This window comes from Anabas testudineus, chromosome 7 (genome assembly GCF_900324465.2).
Source record: "Anabas testudineus chromosome 7, fAnaTes1.2, whole genome shotgun sequence".
Classification (NCBI taxonomy): domain Eukaryota; kingdom Metazoa; phylum Chordata; class Actinopteri; order Anabantiformes; family Anabantidae; genus Anabas; species Anabas testudineus.
This window is the reverse complement of record NC_046616.1, coordinates 8,785,704-8,806,299: the sequence shown is the minus strand read 5'-3', so window position 1 is coordinate 8,806,299 and position 20,596 is coordinate 8,785,704. Positions and strand designations below refer to the sequence as shown.

At 38.1% G+C, this 20,596-nt stretch overlaps 1 protein-coding gene across 1 annotated transcript in view; it reads left to right on the top strand.

The window, feature by feature from the left end:
- Positions 1 to 656: 656 nt before the first annotated feature.
- Positions 657 to 20,596, top strand: part of LOC113167168 (NLR family CARD domain-containing protein 3-like) — an 88,262-nt gene continuing 68,322 nt past the window's right edge. Inside the window, exons 1-3 of the mRNA XM_026367582.1 lie at positions 657 to 951; positions 7,260 to 9,060; positions 10,902 to 11,075. Coding sequence (XP_026223367.1) covers positions 657 to 951; positions 7,260 to 9,060; positions 10,902 to 11,075 — 2,270 coding nt within the window. The remainder of the gene's footprint in view (positions 952 to 7,259; positions 9,061 to 10,901; positions 11,076 to 20,596) is intronic.

Genomic DNA, 20,596 nt, shown 5'->3' with positions numbered 1-20,596 from the left:
AACAAACTTGATCAAGGGAACACTGCTTCCCTCTGACCGTATGTGGATCATCTCTGGACCTTCAGAAGTTGACAAGATTCCTTCTGAATATATTCACAAAGTGACTGAATGTCGAGGTAGGAAAGTAACATATGATATTTTATAGCTCTGACTTCAGTGTGCAGTTATATCTTATGTATCTTTCATTGTCAATAATGTGCTGAAATTTGTTCTTATTCAGATAACTTGAAGCGCCGACAGAAGCTGGCATCAAACCTGAGGATAAGATTTTGTAGTGAATACACTAGGGTTGAAGAAATAACTCATCCTAACCAGAAAAATATAGAACACATCTTGAGAGAAGAAGTCACTGAAAAGATAAGTGATCAGGATAAAAGTGGACAGACTGCAAAAAGTCAATAATACAAGTGAATTCAGTGTCTGATATTTTTAAAGATCGAAGTGGGAAAAAAATCAGAACAGTACTGACCATCGGAGAAGCTGATATTGGAAAATCCTTACAAATGAAGAAATTCATAAAACAGTGGGCAGAAAATAAAGGTTCAGTTTTAACTTGGTTGGCAACTTCAGCAAAGACCTTTATTGGCATATCCAAAGATGAGGAAGTTATATTTCCACTTGACGTCTCTAAGCTCATTAACATGAAAGATGCAAATATGAGTTTGGTGGAACTTCTGAATTATTTCTTTGAGGAAACAAGAAAATCTGTCATTTCTGATTTTGAACAGTTCAAGGTTTTTTTAGTCTTGGATGGACTGGATAAACTTCCTCTTGACTTTGACAAAAGCAACATCCTAGCTGATGTTAGAGAACCAGCCTCAGTGAATGTGCTACTGACAAATCTTATCAGAGGAAACCTGCTTCCATCAGCCCAGCTCTGGATAACGTCTCGACCTTCAGAGACTGAACAGCTGCCTCCTGACTCTATTGACAGGATGACAGAAATACGAGGTAAGCTAACAAAAGTAGATAAAGGCTGTTAAAGCCTCTGAATTAAGGATACAGACATATTTAAGCATGCTTAAAGCAGAGTTGGGCAGTATTAATTCGGAAAGTTTTTTACTGCATGAAAAGCTACAAAGTTTTCTCCAGTTGCATTGACTGAGGGCATGAAAATCCTCCTGGTGCTGGTCAAGCTGACGTTTGTGGCATTCGGGAAATGTTTTCACCATTATATGAAATGATGTTTCCATAAACATTAACAAAGGTTAAGAAAATTCTCACTGTTATCGTTTTTAAGATTTTTCCCTTAGATTGTGCAGAGATAATGTTCATAGTTGAACTGATTATAAATGTGCAGTAACACCTTAACATCAGATATTAAAAACTGATAACCTTAAGATGATTGATAGCTGGTAAAATGGTGCAGCAGTGATAACTTGTAAGGGTATAGATGAGGGAAAAATATTAGTACATAAACCCTCCTTTGGTGATTGGCTGCTCCTCCTACGGTAGGCGCATCGTATCTCTTTCTGTTGTCGATGCTGACTCGCTATTCAGTTGCTCTGTTTGTTTTGCTAAATTTAACACACTTTAAACTAAATTCATAGCGTTAGTGAAAAGTACTGGCTGGTAGTGTAGTGGTAACATCACCGCCTCCCATGTGGGAGACTGGGGTTCAAATCCCAGCTATGGCTACCTCCAGTAGGGGTCCTTAGGCAAGACCTCCTCACACTCACCCTGCCTACCTTTGTACCTTGTAATGACTTGTAAGTCGCTTTGGATAAAAGCGTCTGCTAAATGTAAATGTACTGGCGTAAGAGTTATAACATACACCTTGCTTAAGGACCATTCATAATACTAAATTTTCTTGTGTTGTGAGGTCTGCTAGCTAAACTCTGTTCGCCATGGCTGCTTCTCCCTCTTCTCCTCCTTCTCTCTTGCTCAGTTTGCCATATGTTTAGTTTTTCCTCGACCTCCTTTAGTTAGAACGAAATTTGTAATAAATGTAGTTTATTTGCAGCATTGGAGGCGAGGCTGAGTGATTTGGAGACTCGGCTCCGCACCGTGGAAAACAAGCCAGCTAGTCAGGTCCCGGTAGCCGGTGTGGAGCTAGCTAACATAGTTCCTGGTAGCCATCCCCCGGCAGTTCCCATGCAGCCAGGAAGTCAGGCCGGCTGGGTGACGGTTCTTAGGAAGCATAACCCTAGACGTCGAATCCTATTTAAAACTCCTGTATAAGTATAAACCGAAATATAGTAAAATTATAATTCACACAGGAGTTAAAAAATTAATATTGAATTGGTGTGTAACTTTGTCAAAACTATGTCGGACTCCGTAGTTTTCTCTGGGCCCCTTCCCAATCTGACCAGTGAAGACATGTTTAGCCGCATGACGTCATTTAACCGCTGGCTGTCTAAGTGGTGTCCCGCTAACAACGTGGGCTACATAGACAATTGGAAAACGTTTTGGAGAAAACCTGGGCTGATTAGAAGAGATGGCACATCCATCCCACTTTAGATGGAGCGTCTCAACTCTCTAGAAATATGACAGAGTTTATTAGACGACCTAAACCCTGACATGTCAGAGTGGAGCCCAGGACGCAGAGACGCAGTCTTACACAACTCTCTGCAGCTTCCTTACAGCCGTCACCCCCCAAAAACTACTATAACCCTATAGAGACAGTGTCTGCTCCCCGAGTACCTAAATTATTTATATCTAAAACTAACACAAGAGGAGTAATTCATAAAAACCTAATAAAAATAAAGACGACTCCTCTCTTAGAACAAAATAACAAGACAACAATCAAATGTGGACTTTTAAATACCAGATCTCTCTCGTCTACATCCCTGTTAGTGAATGATTTGATAATTGATCATCAAATAGACTTCTGTCTTACTGAAACCTGGCTGCAGAAGGATGAATATGTCTCTCTGAATGAGTCAACGCCTTCAAGTCATATTAATTATCATGTTCCTAGAAACACAGGTCGTGGTGGAGGAGTAGCAGCAATCTTCCACTCAAGTTTGTTAATCAACCCCAGACCTACAGTAAACATAGTTTTAATTCATTTGAGAGCCTCACTCTTAGCCTCTCTGATCCTAACTGGAAAAATCAAAAACCAGTCCTGTTTGTTATTGTGTACCGCCCTCCTGTCCCTTGTTTTTAACTGAATTCTCATAGTTTCTATCTGATTTAGTTCTTAGTGCTGATGAAGTCATTATAGTGGGTGACTTTAATATCCATGTAGATGTTGATGATAACTGCCTCAACACTGCATTTAATTCACTATTAGACTCCATTGGTTTTACCCAAAAAGTAAATAAACCCACTCACTGTTTTAACCACACCCTTGATCTTATTCTGACATACAGTGTGGAAGTTCATCAGTTAATAGTTTTTCCCCAAAACCCTCTTATCTGACCATTTGTTAATTACATTTGAATTTACAGTACCAAACTTTACTAAACCTACAGATAAGATTAACTACAGTAGATGTTTATGTGAAAATGCTGTTGACAAATTTAAGGAACTGATTCCATGTTTTATTTCAGAGCCATGTACCAACACAAGGGAAGGCAGTTATTTCAATGTTACTCCAGCACAATTGGACTATCTTGTTAATAGTACTGCTGCTTCACTCGGAACAATACTTGATACTATTGCTCCTCTGAAAAAGAAGCTAGAGAGTGAGAGGAAGTTAGCTCCATGGTACAATTCACAAATCCGTAGCTTAAAGCAGAAATCACGTAAGCTGGAAAGGATGAGGCGTTCCACCAATTTAGATGAATCTTGCCTAGCCTGGAAAGATAGTTTAATAATGTATAAATAAGCCCTCCGTAAAGCTAGAACTTCATATTACTCCTCTTTAATAGAGGCAAATAAGAACAACCCTAGGTTTCTTTTCAGCACTATAGCCTGGCTGACTGAAGAGTCATAGCTCTGTTGAGCCTAGTATTCTGTCAACTCTCAGCAGCAATGATTTTATGAATTTCTTTACAAATAAAATCTTAACTATTAGAGAAAAAACTGATCAGATCCTCCCTGCATTTAGCATGGACTGTACAACAACTTTCAAGACCACGCTTGTACTGTAAGACTGCTTCCTCCCCGTAGATCATTCTGAATTAATTTCAGTAATTAATTCCTCTAAACCATCAACATGTCTCTTAGATCGCATCCCGACTAGACTCCTCAAGGATGTCTTACCTTTGATCAGCACGTCCATATTAGATCAGATCAATCTATCTTTACAAATAGTCTACGTACCACAGGCTTTTAAGGTTGCTGTAGTCAAGCCCTACTCAAAAAGCCTACTCTGGACTCAGGGGTCTTAGCGAATTATAGACCAATATCCAATCTGCTCTTTATCTCTAAAATTCTTGAAAAGATAGTTTCTAAGCAATTGTACGACCACCTGCGTAGCAATAACTTGTATGAAGATTTCCAGTCAGGATTTAGAGTACATCATAGTACAGAAACAGCACTGGTAAAGGTCACTAATGATCTTCTATTAGCATCAGACAGTGGTCTACTCTCTATACTTGTCATGTTAGATCTTAGTGCTGCATTCGACACTATAGATCACAACATTTTATTACTGAGTGACTGAGTGGTACAGAGTGGTTTAAATCATATTTATCAGATAGATTTCACTTTGTACATGTTACTGATGAATCTTCCATGCACAGCAAAGTTAGATATGGAGTTCCACAGGGATCGGTGCTTGGACGGATTCTTTTCACTTTATATATGTCCCCCTTAGGCAATATTATTAGGAAACACTCTATAAATTTCCATTGTTATGCAGATAATACCCAGCTATACTTATCTATGAAACCAGGAGAAACTCAATCAATTAGTCAAACGTCAAGCATGCTTAAAAGACATAAAGGCCTGGATGTCCTCCAATTTCCTTCTTCTAAATCCAGACAAGACAGAGGTTATACTGTTTGGGCCTAAGAAATCTCAGAGACACTATGTCTAATTACGTCCTCACCCTTGATGACTTAGTATTGGTGGCTGGTGGGTAGATCATCTGCTTTGAATGCAGAAGGTTCGGGGTTCAAACCCCGTCACAGCCACCAGGTGTGTCCTTGAGCGAGACACTCCACGCTAGCGCCCCGGGCGCTGTATGTAGCTGCCCACTGCTCCCCCCAGGGGGATGGGTTAAATGCAGAGGACCAATTTCGTCTGTAACATGTAAATGTGACAAATAAAAGCGTTTCTTCTTCTTCTTCTTCTTCTATTGGCTTTAAGTAATACTGTAAGAAATCTCAGAGTTATCTTTGATCAGGATATCTCCTTCACTTCATACATCAAAGATATCTCTAGAACTGCCTTTTTTCACCTGAGAAACATTGCTCAAATTAGGAGCATCCTGTCCCAAAGTGATGCTGAAAAACTAGTCCATGCATTTGTTACTTCCAGACTGGACTATTGTAATTCCTTATTAATGGGATGTCCCAATAACTCATTAAAGAGCCTCCAGTTAATCCAAAATGCTGCAGCCGGAGTTCTGACTGGAATTAGCAAGAGAGATCATATTTCTCCTACTTTAGATTCTCTCCATTGGCTCCCTGTAAAATCCAGAATTGAATTTAAAATTCTTCTCCTCACTTATAAATCTCTTAATAATCAGGCTCCATCTTATCTTAAAGACCTCATAGTTCCATATCTTCCAAGCAGAACTCTACGTTCTCAGACTGCAGGTTTACTTGTGGTTCCTAGAGTTTCCAAATGTAGAATGGGAGGCAGAGCCTTTAGCTACCAAGCCCCTCTCCTGTGGAACCAGCTCCCAGTTCAGGTTCGGGAGGCAGACACCCTCTCCACATTTAAGACTAGACTTTCCTTTTTTATAAAGCTTATAGTTAGAGATGGATCAGGTGACTCTGAACCATCTCTTAGTTATGCTGATATAGCTTAGTCTGCTGGGGAAACTCTACTGACAAACTGAGCTTCTCTCCTCTCTCCTTCCTCCCGTATCAATGCAAATGCCACCATTGCATGTCATTAACTTTGTGTCTTCTCTCTCCTGTAGTTGTATTTCTTCTCTCTGTCTCCCTCTCTCTGTACTTTTCTGAAGGTATCCTCGGCCTGGAGTTGTACATCTCCAGAATCCAGTTGACTTGCCCAATGTTCTTGGTGCTTGTTGTTGTCTTTATTGCCTGCTGTTCTTTTCTCTCTTCTCTTTCCAATCACCCCAACCGGTCGAGGCAGGTGGCCGCCCACAATGAGCCTGGTTTTGCTGGAGGTTTCTTCCTCTAAAGGGAGTTTTCCTCTCCACTGTTGCCTTTCCACTGCCACTGTTGGGTTTTCTCTATAATTTTTTGTATAAATATTTTCTGTAAGGTCTTAAACCTTCCACTGTAAAGTGTCTTGAGATAACTTCTGTTGTAAATTGGCTCTATACAAATAAAACTGAACTGAATTGAATTGAAAACAAATATGCAGGTCTGAGTACTGTAACCTATGAGCTTAGTATAGTTTTTACTAGCTGAGTGATACCCCCCTGATAGACTGATCCTGTGTCTAACTTCATCTTTAATTTTACACCAGACACTTCTGGGGCTGAGCCTAATGATCTCTTTGTTTTCTTCTTCAGTGATACTGTGTAGCTCTAAGCAAGCCAGAACATCTGTATCAGACTGATCCACTTTACTCTCCACACTCTTTTTTTGTATTTCCAAAGCATCTCTTTGCTTCTTCTTTCAACACTGTAATAGTGCTTTTTCCAGTGTAAGACATTTCTCTGACAGCAGCCTCTTCTGTGTGCTTTGACTATGCATCCCAAAGCCCATTCTGTTCATCATATAGTCCCACTCCAAATTCACAAAACTGAGAAAGTTTGCGCAATTTAGCAATATAATCAGTGATGCTCTCATCCTTAGACTGGTTTCTGTTGTGAAAAACGAAATCTCTCTACTATCAGATACCATTGGTTTGGGGCTCAGGTGATTTGTTTGCACAACAATTTGAAATGTTTGATATGAGGACTTTTCTAGAGCTAATGGATTATGTAGCAGCTTGTTTTACTACTCTTTAAGCTGAGATAAGTGGGGACTTTTCTGTCATCACTCACACTATTTGCAGAAAGGTACAGTTCAATCAGTCTTTATTGACGGTGTCAAATTCTTCTATTTTTAACAACACAGGCCATACTCCTTAAGCTCTCTTTTTGTTGTCGCCAATCTTCTAAAGAATAACAAGGCAGCCGAACATTCTGTTGTCTTTATAAGTTGTAATAGACACAACAAGTTCTATAATATTTTTTGTTAATAACCTATTCTTATATCCCATATCATAATATTTTCTTACAGAGAAACCTGATGTTGCAAGCCAACGGAAGCTTAAAACTCAGCTGAAAGATCAATTCACCAAGGTGTGTGAGGGGATTGATAGGCAGAAAACCTCTGCTCTTCTAAATGACATCTTCACAGATCTCTACATCATAGAGGGAGAGAAAGGAGAGGTCAATGTTCAGAGTGAAACCAGACAAGTTCAAGATGCGAAGTTCAAAAAACAGGAAACACCCATTAAATATCATGACATCTTTAAAGATACATCTGGAGAAAACAAACCCATCAGAACTGTGCTAACAAACGGAATGGCAGGCATTGGAAAAACATTTGCATCATTGAAGTACATGCTGGACTGGGCTGAGGGTAAAGCCAATGAAAACATATATTACACATTTCCACTTCCATTCCGGGAGCTGAATTTGAAAAAAGAAAGAGAACACAGTCTTGAGGAACTCATTCATCAGTTCTTCCCAGCTATGGAAACATCAGAAATAAAAGACTACAACAAATACAAAATTCTGGTTGTTCTTGATGGATACGATGAATGTCGCCTTGACCTTGACTTCAGTGAAAACACAGTGTGGACAGATATGACAAAACCAACCTCAGTTAAAGTTCTACTGACCAATCTTATCCAAGGGAACCTGCTTCCTGAAGCTCAAATCTGGATCACCTCCCGTCCTGCAGCATCAAATCATATCCCTGGTGATAAAGTTGACCGGGTTACAGAGGTCCGAGGATTCAATGATGACCAGAAAGAACAGTACTTCAGGAAGAGATTCAGTGATAAACACCTGGCTGAGCAAATCTTATCAAATGTCAAAAAATCAAGGAGCCTTTACATCATGTGTCACATCCCGGTCTTCTGTTGGATCACTTCAGAAGTCTTGGAGGACTTTGTGAGTCGAAACCAAGATGAAGGGATGCCCAAGACTCTGACTGATATGTACATCCACCTTCTTCTGCTGCAGTGCAGACAGGCTAATGTTAAGTATAGAGATGAGGCAGCTGATGGTTCTGAGACAGATTCCTGCTGGAACACAAGGAACAAGGAAACAATCCTGTCTTTGTCAAAACTTGCTTTTACTGAGCTTGAGAAAGGGAACCTACTCTTCACTGAAGAAAAACTCAAGGAGTGTGGTATTGACATCACAAATGCTGCCGTGTTCTCAGGGTTATTCACCCAAATCAAACGAGATGGCTGTGGGCTTTACCAACAGAAACTGTTCTGCTTTGCACATATGAGCATTCAAGAGTTTCTAGCAGCGTTTTATGCATTTTACACATTCAATGAAGAAGGTCAAAATCTGCTAACCATACCTGCTTCAACAAATGCAGACTTGCCTACAATAGACTTCTACAAGACAGCAGTGAACAAGGCCTTAAACAGTGAACATGGAGACTATGACCTGTTTCTTCGCTTCCTGCTTGGCCTGTCTCTGGAAACTAATCAAATTCTTTTTCAAGGACTGCTGAAAAAGACAGGAAATGCTAAAGAGACCAACAAGAAAACAATTAAGTTCATCAAAGAGAAGATCAGAAAAGAGAAGAATGATGATAAAAGTGCAGAGAAAAACCTCAACCTCTTCTACTGTCTGAATGAACTGAATGACCACTCTCTTGTGAAAGAAGTGAAAAAGTACCTGCAGTCAGAAACAAAAGAATTTGAAAAGTTTTCTGCTGCTCAGTGGTCAGCTCTGACTTTTGTGCTGTTGACATCAGATGAGAAACTTGATGTGTTTGATCTGAAAAAGTACCTGAAGTCAGAGAAGGTTCTTCTGGGAATGCTGCCAGTGGTCAAAGTCTCCAAAACCACTTTGTAAGTACCTTCAAATATAATTACTTTTGAAAATATCATTTTTTTTATGTTGTACAAATTTATGAAAATGGGAGATGATGCCAAAGCAGGACAAAGGGCAGGTGTTGCATATGGTTTAAGCAAAGCAGGATCTGAAACCACACGGGGGGACAACATGATCGCAATATGAATGACAAATAAGAAAATAGCTATGGATATTCAAAAACCACTACAGAGTGAGACTATCTGTCTGCATAGAGGTTATCCTAAAGGAGGGGGGCATTGTGGGAAAAGGCTGTTCAGACTGCTGATTTTTTATTTAACTCTGGGGACAGACAGGAGACAAAAGCTCTGCATTATCCAAGACTGTTGGCTGTCAAGCTCTGAGAAATCACACAGTTGTCAAGAGGGTTAACTGGTCAAACTTGTGAGATTGTTGGAGCATGCCACTAATCAACATCTGTTCAAGTTTTATCTGAATTTAGAAGGGAAAAAATTACCAGACATCCAGCTTTTTAAAGCAGAGAAGCAGGACTCTGTTTTAGCAATCTCAGAAGGATTAGCCTTCACAGGGACGGTAAACTGTATATCATCTGCGTAAAGTGTCACAATTTAAGGAGGGGGACGAGGCAGGAATGAACTTAAACGGGATTTATTACTGAAAACTACAAAATCAAGGGAAACTAAGGAGGGTGTCAACAGACACTACAAAAACAGGCAGAAACACGAGAACAAAGTAACAACTCAGGGATCAAAGGACAAAACAAAACCACTGCACAAGGTCAGGAAAACACTCACGTGGAACACAGGTAATAACGTCCAGAATTCAGAGGGGGAACAAAGTCCAGGGAATCCAAGGGGGAAGCAGACAGGGCTGAGGGGGATGAGCAGGAACAGGCAGGTTTAGCAGGCACGGGAAACACAGACTGGAGACTGGTTGGGGAGCGACGACGAACTGACAGAGGGGAAAGGGCTGAGGAGAGTTTTGTAGGGGAAAGTGGGCACAGGTGAGTCCAATGTTCAGCTGATTGCTGTGAGCAGAGGGAGAGAATGGGCTGGTGGGCGGAGTCCAGAGGCAGAGTGAGGTGGAGAAGTGAGGGAAATCCTCAGCTTGGGCTGATGCCAGGCCGAAACGGTGACATAAAGGTAAAAATGAATTCATTGACTGCGTATAATTTGGGCCGTCTATGAAATATAGAAAGAAAAGAGGAGAGGACCAAGAGCCGAGCCCTGAAGTACTCCGTATTTCACATCAGCAAACTTTGGCAAAACATGTTATCATTACATAATCCTGGCATGTGACAAAAAAATCTTTGCTCAGTTTACCATTCCACCGTATTGTAATCTAAATGACTACAAATTCAAGTATGTGTTTACTCTTTTGCTAGGATGATAAACTGGATCCAGCCATGTTTTCTTATGCTTTTTTAGACTCTGCCCTTTAATACCCATGTAGGATCATGTCTATATATCTCCTGTGAGAGAGTCATCTTCTGGTCCTATGCTGGTCCAACTGTTGTCAAAAGTATACATGGACTAAGGTTGGGCCAAAATGGTACATCTACAGTACAAATAATCCTCATACCTTTTCTAATCACTTGGACAATCTACAGCACAAGTTGGTCCAATGTAAACAATAAAAAAAACAACTGACAGCAGTAACATTCCCATGTGTAGCAACACAGACATATTTTCCCAAATTTAAACAATTTAACATAGTCAGAGATTGTCTTCTTATTTCTGGTGCTCCTTACTTGACCAGGTTAGGAATGAGAGAGCACAAGTTTGCTCCACTAGTATCTTTGTACCTTTTTCACAGTGAATGTTTCTCACAGGTTTTATGATCACAATTTTGTTCACAGGCTGAGTTGGTGTGAGCTTACTGAGGAAGCCTGCAAAGGCCTGACATCTTCTGTCCTCACAGCATGTTCTAACCTCACAGAGCTGGACTTGAGCCATAATGACTTTTTGGATTCAGGTGTGGAGTTCATTGCTAATGGCCTGAAGAGCCTGAACTGCAAACTGGAGAAGCTCAAGTGAGTGTACACTTCATTTACTAACATTTTATTGTGAAGAGAAAAAAAGTAACTCAAAATAATAATCTAATCTCATTATCATTGTATGACAATTAGATTGTATGTGATGCTTAGTTAAAATCAAATGGGTCTTCACACAGACACTTCAACATTTCTTCTCATTCAGTCATTTGCACTGACTCACCAGGGGAAAACTGGGGTTACTGATACTACATACTTGACTACATGCAACCTGTTCACACATTATGCTATTATTATACTATTATTACTGTTACTATATTATATGTTTTTCAAATGTTTTAAAGATCATATGTGTGTATTTTTGATTTGCAGGCTGGCGGGTTGTCAGGTGACAGAGAAAGGCTGTTCGTCTCTGTCCTCAGCTCTTAAGTCCAACAAGGCCTCTGTTCTGAAAGAGCTGGATCTGAGTTACAATCACCCAGGAGTTAATGGGATGAAGGAGTTATCTGAATTTTCAAGTTTGAAACTGTGGTAAGTTAAAATGTCTGCATTTTAAGAGCAGATTATACCTACTGAGAGTACATCTACACAAGATTTAACAAATTAGAAAATGGACAAGAAAACCACTTATTTGTGATTAGACTAAACTTACGTTTACTTACGTTTTACGTATGTAATTCTTACCAGAATTATATCAAAAGTGGTTTGTAATATTGTGACAGTTCACTGTATTTATTTAAAACATCATTACATAATTTAATATTTAATTAATCTTTTCACCTTTAACCTTATCCTATGTTTTATCATCTAAGTGGAGCCATAGTATTATCACTTCCATCTTTATGGTTTTTCCCATATGGTGTACAGCAGGCAAAGATTGTTTTAAGTATTTAACTGGCGAGGCGTTCTGGGGGCATCCAAAACAAATGCCCAAGCCACCTCAGCTGACTCCTCTAGATGGGGAGGAGCAGTGACTCTACTGCTTTTTTTAAAAATATGTATTATTAAACCAAACACTGGGATACATAATCCTACAGTTTTACAAGATCTTCTTTGATCATTAGCCACAATTACAAAAGTGCACACTGTAACGTGACCCTTGCGATTGTGCACCATTTTTCATCTGTGATCAGTTAAGATGTTCCTTAAGACAGAGTTTTTTTTGCACATGGAGGTAGAAGTTTCAAATGTGACACACAGTTAAATAAACAGCTTTACACTAACTATCCATTACAGACCTTTGTGAATTAGATGGACGATGAACACAAAACTTTGTAGCCAGACAGCCTCCATGAGTATTTCTGCTCAACAAGTCTTTGTAGTGTCAATTTGTGCAAGGACTGATCTGATGTCTTCAAGTGAACCAACAATGACAGCAACAGTTGCTAAATATCATGTCCACCTTTAATCCAGCAATTGTTTTGGTTTTGCACCTGTGTATTGTGTGGCAACAGTGGGTTTACAGAAAACATTTTAGAGGGTATTGCATGTATTAAAGAAGTCTCTGATAGCTTACTTGTGGACAACAAGATGCCATCAATGGTTCAGGCAGTGCACATACAGCACCTTGCAGCCAGGTTTTTCTTGCAACACCCACTGGACACCATGCCTTCTTGGCATCATGGAGGCCTCATGATACACTTCACTTCAAATCCTAGTCAGACTCAGGCTTTGACCCACCTTGGTCAGCTCAGACAGAATGATATCAGTAATGATGCATCAACTGAATTTGCGGTGGCAATTACAAGTGATTGTTCTTTTATTTCCATTGCTTCTTCATTAACAAAGCAAATAGCTATCAAAATATTCTCTTTTCCTCTAGGATTCCTTTTCCATCTAATTTGTTGGTGAACTGCTTTTGTCCTGTTTCTTTTACAATTGTTTCAGATACAATGTTACTCGTTATGCAGATGAACCCATTTTGCAAGTATTGTTTTGGGGAAATGGTTTTCACAATTTGAGTCAAATGGGGGTCTTTTCAAGTAGGGGTAAGAAAAGTCCACTTACCCCTTCTGACATATCAGCAAAAACATCTAATTTCCCCTTTAAAGGCAACTGATGTAAAACTAGAAACTCCACCACATCAATAATTCTAGATTTTTTGGAGCTGATCTGAATGAACTAGCGTAGATTTGTTTCTCTTTTGTCAATATGCTGCTCTTTGTCTTTCCACAAACTAGGAAAACAGACCAAATGTTCTTTAGAAATCTAGTGTCTGGTAATTCCCTTATTGGCTTCTACTGCAAGTTTACAATTAGTGAATCCTTTGGTAATGAAAGCTGGATGACATTTTAACTGAGAAGAGAAACATTTTGACATGGATAACAGAAAGGGACATTTCTGAAGTTGGGCTTGCGACCTAAGTCACTTGTGAAAATGTCTTGTCCACCTCCTGCTTAACCATTTGCAGCTGGTTGTCAGGGTATGGTGCGATAACTGAGTTACTGTTAGTCGAAACATTTGCCTGTGTATTGTGGTATTTCCCCAGACACCTCCTCTTGGCTTATTCACAATGAGGGCGCTTTTCCTAATCACTTTCTGATATTAATTTTCATTGAACCAGCGATAACTTTGCACATATTACCTTTAGTAGCTGAGCTAGCTTTCCTTACCTCCAAGAAAGATTTAAGACTTTTCATTACAGTATATTGTATTTTTTGTGACAACACTTCTGTTTTATGTTTTGCAGTTTTGACTATGGTGGAGAGCATCGGTTAAAGCCAGGGCTGAAGAAGTGTAAGTATTTTATTGGAACTGGTTTTTATTTTATTTTTTATTTTATTTTTTATGATATATACTTTGATCATAAAATTGAAAAATCACAAATTATATCTACCATTCTTAAAATGTAAATTTTTTTTAGTCTTGTGTAAATTGTTGAAGTTTTCTTACCACACTGATGTGGGTGTTTGTTGTTGTTAGATGGTGTAAATCTGAAGTTTGATGAAAACACAGCCGGCAAGAGGCTCGTTCTGTCTGAAGGAAACAGGAAAGTAAGAACTTTAAAGAGGGTGGAGGAGAGGGTGTCACGACCTGACAACTCAGACAGATTCAAAAGGAGTCAGGTGTTATGTGAGTGTGATGAGGGCCTGACGGGAATCTGCTACTGGGAGGTAGAATGGAAAGGCACGGTTGGCATCGCAGTGACATATAAAGATGTAGGTAGAAAATGGGACAGAAGTGGTGGCCTAGGATCCAATGACATGTCTTGGAGTCTGCTCTGCTCCAAGACTGGATACACTGCCATACATGGGAAGTTCTCCCAAACTATTGAAAAGCCTTGTTGTGAAAAAATAGCAGTGTTACTGGATACAGAAAGTGGTATTCTGAGATATTCCAGTATTTCTTCAGGAAAGCAGGAGCTCATTCATGAATTTCAAGTCAAATTCACAGAACCACTGTTTCCAGGCTTCTGGTTTAAAAGGGGCTGTGTGACTTTGTGTGAGTAAAATAAAAAATAAACTGTAGTGATCACTGGATACTTAACATGTCAAGAAATACAACTTTTTTCACACATCGTGTTTACAGTATCATTCTGAAACAGGGCAGCACAGTTTTATTTACTTTTCTTCATCTCATTTCTTAGTATTTATGTATAGTTTTTTTTTATTAAAGTGTAAATTGACATTTTTACTGATGTTTCAAGGTAATAGTTATAAAATAAAGCTATATATATAAATATAAAAAGATATGGTTTGTTAGTAGAGAACTATGCTCCTGTGATAACAGACTCACAAATTTTTCTAGTTTAATATGATACATGGATGCAAAGAGGATCTAACTTTGGAAGATTTGTGTAGTCACTGAAACATAAAAAAATGCTTTGTCAATGATAAAAACTATGCGCTTAGTCTGCTTGTACAACAATATAGTCTCCTTTTAACATTTAATGCTTGTAAAATGCCTAGATTAAATAAATAGTTCTGTGTTTTTTGAGCTAAAATGAATACACCTGTTTGTATGTGTGTAATGTTCAATGTGTGTTTTAGCTTTTTTAAAATGTGTTGCTGCCATTAATTTGAAAATTGTCTTTTTTTCAATGGTATATTAATATTGTTTAAATATTTTATATTTTTTTCTGTGTTCTGGGAATAAAACAACAATAAAATTGAAAATCATTGTGTTATGTTTTTGTGTAGATTTCAGTCACGCTCCCTGGCTGTCCTTTTCCCAGTTCCTGTTCTCTCTCCTTCTCTTTCTGTCCCTGTTCCTGTCTGTCTCTCACCTCCTGTTTTTGTCTGTCTCCCTCTTCTTCTGTCGTTTTTCTGTCACTCTGTTTTAAGTTTCATTTTTTTGTCCCTGCCATAAATGGTCCATTTCCTGTTCTGAGTTTCTCCCCTCTGCTCTCTCTGATTACTCTTCTGGTTCACCTGTCCACTCTCTCCACCCTCCTCGGCCCCGATTGCCTGATCTGTTCCACCTGTGTTTTGTCTTTCTATTTAGACACCTCCCTGACTTCACTCCTCAGAAACCACTCTCCAGCAGTTGTTCTTCACCTGTCTGTATTGTAGACCTGGACCTGTTCTGTCCCTGATTAGTCTTTTAGATTGTGGACTGTAGATCTGATCACTGTCTACACCGGCCTTGCTGTTTTCCACCGTCTCTGATATTTGGACTTTGGAATTTGAACTCTGCCTCATCAAACTGTGTTTTAGTGTCGTTCTGTTTTTGTACCCAAGCCCTGTTTTGTTTTGTTTTTTGTTTGCATTATGCCGCTCCTGGTTCCCCTCAGTCTGCTTTGTTTTTTTGTATACTTGTTGTATAATTCCCTACCTCCATTAGCCAGAGTCTCCTGCTCGTTTCCCGTCATCGCCGTCCCTGTTTATTGCCCTCTCTGATCCTGTCTACATCACTCAGAAAATTCTGGCTCACAAGTTCTTATTTCTGTTTAGTTCTTTGTTCTCCCTCCTTGTCTCCTGAACCTCTTAAAATTAACCTTTTTTTTGACAAATCATAGTTTTGTTCAGTCCTCTTATCAGTCTTCAGTCTACAGGTCCAGTGAGATGGAGGGACAGATACATGGTTACTGTGGTTGAACCTGATGTACTAGAAAGACTAGAAGCAGGAAGCTTCTAGAATTCAAGCGGCTTCATTGTTACTATAAACCTAATTCTTGACCAAATCTTTGAAGGTGCTGAAGAACTCACAATAAAACATTTAGTTGTGGGCCCACATCAGAGACCTGATAAAACAACAGCTGCGTTCGGTTCATTCAGAATCTTTCCTGTTTGTGCTTCTCTTACACCGTCCTATTGACCTTCTGCTGCTAATTGGCAACACATTCAGAGAGCCTCACGCTCCCTGTCTGGATCTGTTTCTGTCCCTGAAGATCTGTTTTGATTAGAGAGCTGCTTGTGCAAGCCTGAAACTGAATGAATGTTTGTGTGGGTTTGATGAATGGAGAAATGGGACTTTGTGAATGTCACTGATTTTAAACTGACGAACCTCAAAAACATAATCACACAAAAAAACTATCTATTTAATGGAGCATTTTCGTGTTTTTTTTTTTTTTTTTTTACTTAAACCCACTACTGCAATAAAAGCTCATGTCTAAACATGTACTGTTTTTCAGAAAGTAGCAGGTGTCTAGGAAGTTCTGAATCAGTGGAATCCTCTTCAACGCTGCGCAACAGCTTATTCTAACAGCCAAAAATAAGCATAATCATGAAATGAGACAGAAGAGGCACAACTAGGGCACTAAGATTTTAGTAGAAAAGCAGCTTGAGGGCATTCATTAAATATCACATTCTAACCCTTCACCCTGACCTTTACTAAATGCTTTATCTCAACCACTAACCCTAATCCCAACCTAAAGCAAATTCTTATTTCAACCCTAAACCAAGGCTTGAGTATCAAACTCCTTTGGAGATGAGAAGACTGGCCCAAAATCTTCAGTTGACATGATTTATTCTACTTTACTTTTTTAAGTCAAAACACAAAACAACAAACTTTAACATGTCGCTCAAGCCTTGTTTTACCAGCCTGTTTGGTTCCCTACTGTAAACCCCATTTATCAAAAGGGTCAACTTGTTGGATGTTCTTGAGTCTGAGTTCCACATCAGGCCAGCTTTAACACTTCAAGAATTTAAAATATTTAAATATGATATAACCTGCACATTTTGTAAATGAATGAAAGTAAGGGCTTTCAGCACCCTTCACTTCTACTAATTCATAACCCTGCTCTACAGCCTAGAAAAACGAGTGAATGAGAGTCTGAGAGCAGATATTCAGATATATTTGTTCATTAATGTGTATGTGTGTCTGTGTGTGTGTGTAGCTCTTGGATTATGTGATTGCAAACTATGGATATAGCTAACAGAAGTAGCATATTATCACTATTATACTGGTAAGACTGATCCATCTTGTGAACTTACATTTAATGTGAATTTAGTAACTTGCTGGCTTTCTTGTTTCTTTAGATAACACAATCTACATATATGCTACAGTACAGGACATGTTTAAATTGAAACTGAGCAACTCCAAACCAGAACACATTGCTGGGCTGATGATTTCTAATTACTGATAACTGTCCTCTTTATCTATGTAATACTCAGTTATGGTTTTGTGGAAAAATATATATTTTTTTATTTTAGACATACATTGTCTTTGCTTACCACCTCTGTTAGACTCATTAATGCAGCACAAGCCGCCATATTTGATCTGTTCTAAGTTACATGTCAAAGTCGAGTTGATAACTTTACAGTTGATTTTATTAATCATTGACCACTGATTCTGCCCTCCCACAGTAAACTTGTATGAAGCAAATTAATGATTTCTTTTTATTCTTAAAGAAGGTTCTACTCTGTCTGGACAGATTTATTTATTATGAATTCTGTAACTAAGAAATAAAATCCAATCAATGGATTAAAAACAAAACATGCAGAACTCAATGGAAAACCAACATATCAAAGGACAGGGCCATGGCTACATCATCTGACGGGTAGGTTGAACTTTGTTTCTCAGCTTAGTCTTTGCTCAATCAGGAAGTGAAAGCTAAATCACAATGTGCAAGCTAAACTACTTATTCTATAATAATATATTATATATATTACAATAATATCAATGAAAGTTCTTGGTTACCCTGAACTTGCTGGTTATTACCTGTCCATGTTTAAGTTTCACGTTGCCTATGATGTGTAGGATTGATGTATAAAGTTGTCTTCACATTTTAAGTTTCTATGTATGCACAAGCAGCATAACACATAAGCTGCAAATAAATGAAACTTTAATTTCTTTAACAAGGTACTATGTGAATACTACATTGTTTTTTTCTTATTATGTGTTCTATAACAATGTGAGAAATCTGCAAAGGAAAATAAAAAGTATCCTAGTCTTCAGGGTGTTTGGATGTTACTATATGTATATATTCATTTCTTATAGAGAATGTTTACATCTTATAACAGATCTAACAGATAAAGTTAAACCTTTTAATGTAAAATGTACTACGGTAACATTATGGAGCTTTGTACTTTACTTGAGTTCTTCTATTTCCGATACCTCACAGTATATTATACTCAGATTTTATTACAGCTGAGTAGTATTTGTTGTACTTTAAACTCCACTACACTAATAACCTTTGATACTAATTACTTATCTTAGCTGTTCATGATCACAGGTCTGGACCGCTCCAAAATGTTCTTAGGAGTTAGGACAGAATTCTAAATATCAGTAACCGAGTGAAAGCCCTCACTTCTGTACCACTGAGGAACAAATCTGTTTATATAAGTGTTTCTGCAAGAGTCACAGTGATGCTGTCACAGTATTTTTAAATGTCTGTTGAAAACCACTTCAGTACAAAAGACCAGTTTCTCATGTTCCCATCTATGTTTCCAGTAAAAGTGACAGGTCCCAGCTTGATCCATTCAACTTCAGTGAAGAAGTACTGAGGTACAATATATATTTTTTAATATTACTGCTTTGATGCAGAGAGATCTGGAGACAAAAAGAAAATTAATGAAAGAAAATTGAAAAATAAATATCTAAAATGTGTTTTTAAGGTCACTTGAGAAAGAAAAAACAGTCTCCTCAACATCCAGTGGTGTTTCCATTAAAAGTGACAGGTCCAAGGATGACAGTGTCAACTTCAGGGACACAGGATCAAGGTAGGATATTTTAGTTATAGGAAAGTGAAGTAAAAGTTAGAGCTGTCAGTTTCTGAAAGTTTGAGTTTTCAGTCATTATGTTTAATAAGGATGAACTGAAAACAATATGAAACTATTATAATTAATAAGTATAATTTTCTAGGGTACTGATAATCTTTTAAGTCCTTTGAAAAATATTTAGGAGATTGTGGAAAGTAGATTTCCACTGCAAGAGTCACAGTGATGCTGTCACAGTGAGATCAGTGTTGTCAATTTCATCTGGGAAAAGAACGATAATGGTAAACATGATAAAGATGTTTAGGATTTTTCACTGTGTGTTAAAGACCACTTTTGTACAAAAGACCAGTTTCACATGTTTCCAACTATGTTTTCAGCAAAAGTGACAACTTCATTGGAGAAGTACTGAGGGATGATATTTTTTTAATTTTCCTAATTTGATGCAGAGAGATTTGAAGACAAAAAAGAACATGAATAAAAGAAAATTGAAAACATAAAAATGTTAAATATTTTTTTAAGGTCTCTTGATAAAGAAAAACCAGTCTCCTCAACATCCAGTGGTGTTTCAATTAAAAGTGACAGGTCCAAAGATGACAGTGTCAACTTCAGGGACACAGGATCAAGGTAAGATATTTTAGTTATAGGACAGTGAAGTAAAAGTTAGAGCTGTCAGTTTCTGAAAGTTTGAGCTTCCAGTCATTATGTATAGTAATAATGTAGTGAAAACACTTAAAATGTAGTATAAGTAATAGTACATATAAGTATCATTTTCTATAGTACTGATCATCTTTTAAGTTATTTAACAAATATTTTAGGGATAGTGGAAAGTAAATTTTCACTGCAAGAGTCACAGTGATGCTGTCACAGCGAGATCAGTGTTGTCAATTTCATCTGGGAAAAGAACAATAATGTTAAACATGATAAAGATGTTTAGTATTGTTAAATGTGTGTTAAAGACCACTTTTGTACAAAAGACCAGTTTCTAATGTTCCCAACTATGTTTCCAGTGAAATTGACAGGTCCCAGCTTGATCCATTCAACTTCAGTGAAGAAGTACTGAGGTACAATATTTTTTTAATCTTACTACTTTGATGCAGAGAGATCTGGAGGCAAAATCAAAGGAAACAACAACAACAATGACAAAATGTTTTTCTAATATATATTTTAAAGGTCACTTGATAAAGAAAAACCAGTATCCTCAACATCCAGTGGTGTCTCCATTAAAAGTGATAGATCCAAGGATGACGGTGTGAACTTCAGGGACACAGGATCAAGGTAGGATATTTTAGTTATAGGATGGTGAAGTAAAAGTTAGAGCTATGAGTTTCTGAAAGTTTGAGGTTACAGTCATTATATTGAATAATGATGTATAAGCAATTGGGGGAAAGTAACTAAATCAGCTACATTTACTAAGGAAATGTACCGCAGTAAATTTTTCTGGCATTTGTACTTGATTTGAGT